Genomic DNA, 8,433 nt, shown 5'->3' with positions numbered 1-8,433 from the left:
CTCTCTATTGAGAGCGGATGTTTTTCATTCAAGTTTTATTTCAATTTGCATGACATAGCCGTTTTAAAAACAACGCTATAAAACACTCCCTACTAAGACTGTCCTAAGAGCATCTCCAACCGTTTTGCATAATTGGTTTGGCAAATGAGGTAGTTTGCCAAGTCTCAAAAAAAATATGGCAAAGGTGAAAAGAGGCAGATCTCCAATGGTTTGGCATTAATCACTTGGCAAAAAAGAAAAGTATGGACCCACACAATTTTTTTGTCGAGCTTTTCTCCTCCCAGCGCGTCGGGTGAATGTTCGCGGCAAATTTATTTCCGCCGAGGCACTGAGGTCGCGTCATTTGTGCATGGCCGCTCAGAATTTGGCGGCTGGAGTCTTTGCTGGCAAAAACGATCCGAAGGGCATCGATGGAGCACGTGGCGTTGATGGAAGACCGATAGGCAAAAACACAAACAATTAGGATGGCATCGATGGAGTACCTGACGTTGATGGAAGACCGATGGGCAGTTCGCAGGAAAGTCTAGCGGCGAAATGTCGCCAAACTCGCGCAACCTCAACCCGTAGCCGCACACGGACTTCGCGCTAGTTTTCCAATGCCAAGTGCGAACAGGCTTAGTATATATGTCAATCCTTCCTTTTTTTAAGTTAACAAAATTGCAAAGTCCAAATGCCAGCGTCACACCTCACACGGCAGCAGCGCACGCTCCGTGAAATAAATTAGGGACGACAATGCTCTGGGCCTTTCCTTAAAAAACAAACAATACACTGGGCCGCCACGCCGCTTGGCTGGACGGGCTGGCCTGCGACGGAGGAAGGCGGCCGCCTACAGCTCGGGCCGATGGTACCATTGGGTCATCAGTGGAACCAAAAAATAAAAGAGAAAAAAAAACAAAGCGTTGCGACCTGCAAGGCTGTCCAAACATTTCCTTTTTGGCTTTTTATACTTTCCTCTCTGAATTTCTGTATACTGATTTCCCAAAAATAATTTACTATCAGCACTAGACGTCGATGCTACAGTGATTTTTTCAAGACGAAATCCATGACAGAAATAAACTAGCGCCTGGATAGATCATCCATCATACAGGCGGCGGGGGCAGGTCCAGCAGGAGCCAGAACCCCACGCAGCCGTCGGAGTTGAGGTTCTCCTGGATGGCCAGGAAGTGGAGGCCGCCGCTGGCCTTCTTGGCCGCCTCCCAGGCCTCCGCCTCCTGCGTCGCCGCGGGGGTCTTCTGGTACCCGGAGTAGATGTACCGCGTCGAGACCCCCGCCGACAGGATCAGGCTCGCCCTGCCGGTGTCCACCTCCATCGCGCTGATCTCCAGACCATTCATCCACGCTGAAATGGAGATAGAAAACACAAAGATCGATGATACCGTTGGTTTCTGATGATGAGTCATTACTCAACGAACATGCAACCTAAGCAGCGACAAAGCAAACTAGCTAACGCAGGAGGTGTAGTTGTTCGACATATATTGTCCCTCTTCAGCTTTACAGTATCCAGTTCAAGTGCTGTAACTTGTCCAACACCAAATGCATATCCGGTTATCATTTATTCTTATCGGGGTTGTCATTTCTTCTAGTCCATAATCAACTAGATGGTTGTTATTTGGCTGTCATTCCTTCTACATTCTCAAAGTACTAGTGATAAAATTCTGGAACGATAAACATGTGAGATCATCTCATATGACATGCCAGAACTTGCCTCAGTGAATGACGTTCACTCTATATTAAGTTGTATGCACCGATCGTTTTGCACAAAAAACTTAAGTTGATGGAGAGAGGCAATAGTTAATTACACTATTGCATTGCCTACTTCGATAAGATCATAGTTCATAGAGATCAAACTATCAAAGTAATAACTGATATGCAAGTACTATTCAATAACTTAGTGGTTCTTTTACCAACAAAAAAAGCATTTTGCACGGCTTGCGCCCCATAATCAGAACATATAGATAGATGCATTTGCAATCAAGCAAAATCTTTGTCAGTTTGCTACACACATTTTGAATGGCTTGGGTTCATATTGCTTTTTTTTAGAGTTTTGGCTGCTTGTTAATTTCAGTTATTCAGTACACCGAGACAGCACATTACTGTCATTCTTCTAGTATTTGGTACAAACTTACCGGCTAGAGGCTTGGCGCGAGATGATTCCACGGCGACGCCAGGGACTAGCGTGCTGTCATCAAGCTCGAACCCCAGCAGATCCAAGTCCAGCCCCGCACCGAACGCGTACCTCCTTCCCAGTGACTCCACCTCCTCTCTCACAGCTGCACACCAAAATGCCTCATCAATGGCTTAATAATCAAGGCTAATCGCTGAGAAAAAGGCAAATCTTACTGACCGGAGAACGGGAGCTGCACGAACGCCCACTTGTCGCCGAAGAGGTTCTCGGGGAGCGTGGTGGGGAACGGGTTGTCGAGCGCGAGCAGCGGGCGGGTGCCGGCCTGGAACCCCGGGTGGCGGCTGTACACCACCTCGTACCGCTCCTCCAGCCACAGCAGCAGCGAGACGCACCGCCGGCTCGGCACGGCCTTCACGCCCAGCTCGCCGCAGGCGCGGGTGATGATGGTCTGCATCTGGGACCGGAAGAAGCGGACGCGGTCGGGCATGGGCACCCCCAGCGCCTCCGACACGGAGGACAGCGCGTCGCGGAGCGTCACGCTGTTGATGGCGTTGTTGGGGAAGTAGCGCGTGAACTGGAGCGACAGCGTCGCGTCGCACACCACGAGCTCCCACACCTTCTTGCCACGCGCGTCCAGGATCGGCCGCGAGCAGAAGTCCAGCTCCCACTCCCGGATCGACTCCGGGTCCGCGTCGGGGTCCAGGTAGCACACCTCCGCCTGCGGGTCCACCACCTCCTCCTCCTCCTCCTCCTCCTCCTCGTCCACGGGATCCGCTTCTTCGTTGGCGATGTCAGCCGCGGCGGATGCGGCGGTGGAGCTCTCGGACGAGATGGACCGGCACCGGCGCGACCGCGGCGACGGGCTAGTAGGCGGAACAATCATGCAGCGGGCGGGAGTGACAGGGCGCGCGGAGAGGGAGACAGAGGTGGTGGCTCGCCCTGGAGGGTTAGGGAGGGGGAGGCTGCGGCGCAGGGCAAGGCCATGCCCGGCGACGATGGCGGTGGCGGTCGTCATGCCGCGACGCAAGCAGGCAGGCGCCCACGGCCACACGCAGAAGCTAACGCTAGTGATGGCGGTCGCGGGTGAACCAGTTCATCCACCACACCAAGCAGTGTGGTGATCTGAGTCTTATGCTTGGGCCGTGGGCCGGCCCAGGATCATGAAGAAGCCCACCTAACGGTGGTGAGGGAAGAGGATAAAGACGACCTGCTTTGGGAAAGAAAGAAAGAAAGAAAGAAAAACGAAAAACTAGAGGGTGGTAGACGACGGTGTCCAGCGTCCGTAGAAAAAGAGGAGAGGGGGGTAGGAGGCGGGGAGCAGCAAGAATGGCGTGCTCCACCGGTCTCTGCTTCTCGGCGTCGATTCTTCCTCTTCCAGCCTCTTGTGCTTCTGGCTCCTCCCGCTTCCTCACGATCGAGCGTGTGTCCTCTGCTCCGTCCTTGTCCAGGTATGTTCTTCTTGTTTCCTGTTGCCCTGCCTCCATCGATGCAGTATTGTTCTTGGCCGATTCAATAAAGCTTTGTGGAAATCCCAAATTAAGTTGCTCGATGATGTTAAATATTTTTTTTGTTAGACGAGAATTTTGCATTGTTTTTTTTTTCGCTGAAGCTAGCCAACACGAAAACCGTTTGGTGCTAGTAGTTTTTATTCTCTGCAATCTTGTGAATTTACCTTTAACTGCTATAAGTATTGAAGAATGTTTGGTGGAACTCCACGTTCTGGTGTATCCTGTTTCCATTCCTACCATATGTAGAGTAGTTACTAGTTACAAGTTCAAAACCTGTTATTCAGTTACAAACCTTTGGGAAAATTCACTTCGACTTTTTGTACAACTGTGAAACGGTTCAACTTCCTCATTTGGGTTGGCAAGCAGCCAGGAGACCAGTACATTTGAACTAATATCAGTTGATTTTACTTGGTTTACTAATAATAGCTAATTCTGGTTGTGGTTAGTGACATCGATAGTACTCGCATTACAACTTAACTGACCTCTGAGTTATATGTCTTTTCTCTCATAGATGGACAATTCAATACAAGCAATTGGGACATACCTTATACCGGAGAAGCCGCGTTCTGGCCTTTGCTAGTGCAGATGTATGCATCAGGCTTTTTGAGTAGGCCATCCTGTTTTTTAGGGTTGGTAGGACTATGGCATTAATAATGTTTGTTGAACATAACTTTCTGTGATTTTGTTTTTTTAGAAGTTGCTCAATTTCATTGGCCTATATCCCAAACAGGATACCATAATTCCTTAGTACTCTTTACTTTATGCGTTATACTAACCCAGGTCCTGGATAAAGTTATTCAACTTTCTTTGGTGCCAGTTGTTGCATTCTTATTCTAGATAATACATTCTCTCTTGGTAGCTAAACTGTTTTTTTTTTCAAATGGATCAGGCACCACAAGGCAAAAGAAGCTCAGGTGAGAATGTTGTGATGGTTGATCCACTGGAAGCTAAGCGCCTAGCTGCTAAACAAATGCAAGAAATTAGGGCCAAAGAAAAGCTGAAGGTGCATTGTTGCTGGGAGTATATCATTCCTTAGATTAAATCAATCATATATACTAAAGGAAGGAATCTTCATAATAAAGAAAAGTGGAAGACATCTTTGTTTGGACCAATAGTTGGTGATGAATCATTGTTTCAGATAACTGGAAACAGAACTAGGCTTTTCCCTGTTCATGTTGTCCTGCAAGGTTCCCATTTCTAATTTTTTTCCTGTGGGTGAAAAATTTATTGCATGTTCTTCAGTTGAGGCATCTAACCTAACTGCAAATGGACATTCTACTTAATATTACCTAGTCGATTGTACATTGCAGTAATGTTCACATGGACATGTATCATTAATTTTTTTAAAAAAAATCTACCTGAAGGGGGGATTATAACTTATAAGAGAGATGCTGAAATTCCTTTGGTGATTCAAGAAACATATATGTTTATTATTTTACTAATATATTACTTCCACTTTCTGTTAACAAATAGTTATTTCATCATCCATTAATTGGTGTCTGTTTGTCTTGGAAAACTCATCTGCTGCACTCACCTCTGAATCCCAACATCAGTCTATATTCTATATTGATGCTTCATTTTTTTTTCTTACTCTTCAAATTTGATCCAAATCACTATGGTCTGTTTTCCAGAGGCGCCGTCAAGCAGAAGCGATCAACGGGGCATTGGCAATGATAGGACTGACTGCTGGATTGGTAGTGGAAGCTCAGACAGGAAAGGGCATCTTAGGGCAGGTACGTAAACTGAATGTAGAAGAAATTCGGTTTTTAGTATATATAAACTTTCTTTTGACAGAGATATACAAACTTTTATCATAACCAAGACTCGGGAAATGTTATAACGGACACAGTGATTTCTGTTGCTAGACAATTATTTACTTAGAAACCAGAATGTTAATTACAGTTTTTTTATGGTGTTAATTACAGTTTTGCGCTTCTAATATGTGATCGTGTGCTCATCCATTTCTGCAGCTAGCTGGATATCTCACGGCTATTTCTAGTTTATTTGGGCAATAATACTGGACCATGATTGGAGATTTCTTTTTCACGTTCCTTGGTCAGGATAACTCTTATCTGAATCTTATTTGTTGAATCCACACAATTTTTTTGGGAGTTAAATCCCAGATGGCTGTGCAATAGCGCACCCAGACTTTTATGTTTATCAAGCACGATAGCATGGGCTGAACATTAATATACATGTAACAGAGTCGTCCCAACAATTTCTGATGATAGCACCTGCTAAAGATCAGTTCTTCATACTTAAATGTGAAATGTTGAAGTCTTTGAGAACTCTTTTCTTTCTTTTACGAAACCCTTTGTAATAGTTGTGTTTGTAACTGCAAGCTAAAAAACAATCTGTTGAGCATGTACTACATGTCACTAGCGTGGATCCATTTAGGGTCCATGCACAACTTCAAGCTCAACTTGGAAAACTTCAGGAGCATATCATTAGGAATTTGTTGAAGGATCTATATTTATGGCAAAGGAGCTGAGCATAGCATGCGTGGTATAGATTCACAACATTGGGTGCTTTAGAAGGCTTAGCTGAGCATGTACAGTCTGAATTCCTATTTCCTAACGTTGTGCTCGCTCTTTCACTCCGCAACGAGCATGCTAGTTTTTGCCTGTTTGGACCAAGATGATTTCATTAGAATTTCAGAAGCGCTACGTTAATAAAAAAAAAACAATTTCAGAAGCGCAAGTCATCCTGACTTAGGAAAAAAAATGGTCATGAGGTTTTTATCATCGGTAAGGTTTCCACCATCTCAGGAAAGTTCGATAATGTATGACTGGATAGCAGTACGTACACGGTTCGTTGTTCTAGAGCCACTACAAAAACTTTGATTCCCTCTTTTTTCCCCCTCATATAAAGAAAAACCCAATTCTGGTTTGAAGCTCTGACGAAACATCGTCCACATGAATTTTGGATTTTAAGAGCAACCTCAAACCATTCACACCCACAAATCCCGTGAAACATCAAGTCCTTGTGAGCCTTTTGTTTTCAACGAAGGGGGCTGGAGTCCTAAATTATATAGTTTTTTTAAAAAAAAATAAAGGCACTCAAAAGAGTGCATCATATCTGATATTCATCAAGAAAAATGATTGATAATGCAAAAGATAGACCGCTTGACACAAAGGGAAAATAAATCAAAGGTAGTAGGACTTTTTTCTTCGTTTCTTTTGCCTTAAACCATCGTTAGATCAATGCTGCTAGAATCATAGATCGTATGTAGAAGGCTCCAAGACGTGCTAACCCGCGAGGCAGCAACCTATCTATATCTGACTACAATGGCACGAGCTGAGCTTGCCACAGGAGATGTGAGCACACAGGCACGGCCAACAAACAATTGTTTGGACCCACACAGAAGTATGTGAGTGCAAAATGCAATTGTCTACACCATTATGAAAGGCAAATAGAAATGCATAGTTGTTTGCAACCATCCAAACAACAACCTAAATTAGAGACTGGTTGCTTCTATTTCTGCTAGGTGCTACAATATCGTCGTGAGCTATTAATCACCCTTGGAATCCTAGCTCAAGTGGAAAGTAGCTCGAGGATGTCCAAGACGCCCCCCTCCTTAGCCACCACTTAGGGCACTCACAATGCAAGACTCTATCATAGAGTCCAAAACAATTAATTACATATTATTTATGGTATTTTTCTGATGTGGCAGCATATTTATTGAAGAAATAGGTAGAAAAAACAAGACTCCAAGTCTTATTTAGACTCTAAGTCCACATTGTTCGAGGTAATAAATAACTTTAGACTCTATGATAGAGTCTGTATTGTGAGTGCCATAAGGCCAGTGTGGGCGCCAAAGCTAAGATGGAGGTCCAATCAAATGTCAGTTTCAAGACCATCTTGAATTGTCGGAGCAACTGACCCTAAAAATGATGTCAAGGTCACATATGTGTGTCACTCTCTGCCCATACATCCACCTAATGGAACCATGCAACAGCATATAGACCTAGATGTGGCAATAGGTACACAAAACGCAAAACCCGACAAGTTTTGCCTTATTCAGGTAAGGACATGGATCAATTTCTCTACTCATTGTTAATGTCAACAAACAAGACCTAACAGGCTTTATGGGCATGGGTCGGGGTGGGGTGGGGGGTATAAATACCCAAATCCAAAATCCATGGGTTTTATAAAACCATCCATCATAGAAGAGTAGCTAATATCAACTCACAATACCTCAATTTTCTCAACTAGATTTGTCCATTTAGAGACATATATAAGACAAACTTTCTATCCTTGACCCTAGCCTAGCTCACTCCTTCCCTCATCACGCACATGGCATGTTACGGCTACGATGGCACGCATGTGGATTGCGCATTCACACTCAAGCTTTGTGAGCACAATGCATTTGAGAGCTAAGATACTGGTTTATATATGTATATTATTGGTATTGTTAGTTATCCATTGAGTATTGTAGCGCCATTGTAGTGGTGAAGCTAGTGAAAACCAATTCCACCATCTCCTCCATTCAATAGTTTATTTTTGGGTTCACGATGAAAGAGCAACTCCTTTGCTAGTGTTAAATAGTGGCAAAATATCAATACGGATGGAGCGAAAAGCCCATAGGAGCAGGAGCAACACAAAGGGAACCTATATAGTGCAGCCGCTTATTCTTGTAGCCCATGAGCACCGTACGAAAGGGCCATAAGGGCACGTACAATGGTCACCGGAGTGCCGTCTACATAGATATATATTTGCAAAAAAATCCGTTCCGATGGTATTGAATGAAGTGAGAGAGGGAAGCCGACGTCTCATGAGTCGACAGCAGCAGCACGTGCT

The 8,433-nt window shown here is 44.7% G+C and overlaps 2 protein-coding genes across 2 annotated transcripts; one reads left to right on the top strand and one right to left on the bottom strand.

Moving 5' to 3' along the window:
• Positions 888 to 3,243, bottom strand: LOC8072448 (protein TAB2 homolog, chloroplastic). Its single transcript, XM_002452386.2, has 3 exons — positions 2,345 to 3,243; positions 2,127 to 2,270; positions 888 to 1,339 (listed from the first exon to the last, which is right to left on the bottom strand). Exons 1-3 carry the CDS (start codon positions 3,138 to 3,140, stop codon positions 1,080 to 1,082), a joined length of 1,200 nt encoding a protein of 399 aa, XP_002452431.1. The 5' UTR covers positions 3,141 to 3,243; the 3' UTR covers positions 888 to 1,079.
• On the top strand, positions 3,343 to 5,923 carry LOC110434669. Its single transcript, XM_021459248.1, has 5 exons — positions 3,343 to 3,573; positions 4,145 to 4,220; positions 4,523 to 4,636; positions 5,265 to 5,366; positions 5,604 to 5,923. The coding sequence occupies exons 1-5, from the start codon at positions 3,452 to 3,454 to the stop codon at positions 5,646 to 5,648; spliced, it is 459 nt and encodes a 152-aa protein (XP_021314923.1). The 5' UTR covers positions 3,343 to 3,451; the 3' UTR covers positions 5,649 to 5,923.

The sequence above is a fragment of the Sorghum bicolor genome, chromosome 4, assembly GCF_000003195.3.
Source record: "Sorghum bicolor cultivar BTx623 chromosome 4, Sorghum_bicolor_NCBIv3, whole genome shotgun sequence".
Lineage (NCBI taxonomy): Eukaryota > Viridiplantae > Streptophyta > Magnoliopsida > Poales > Poaceae > Sorghum > Sorghum bicolor.
The sequence above is the reverse complement of the archived record's forward strand: the minus strand, read 5'-3'. Positions and strand labels throughout refer to the sequence as shown.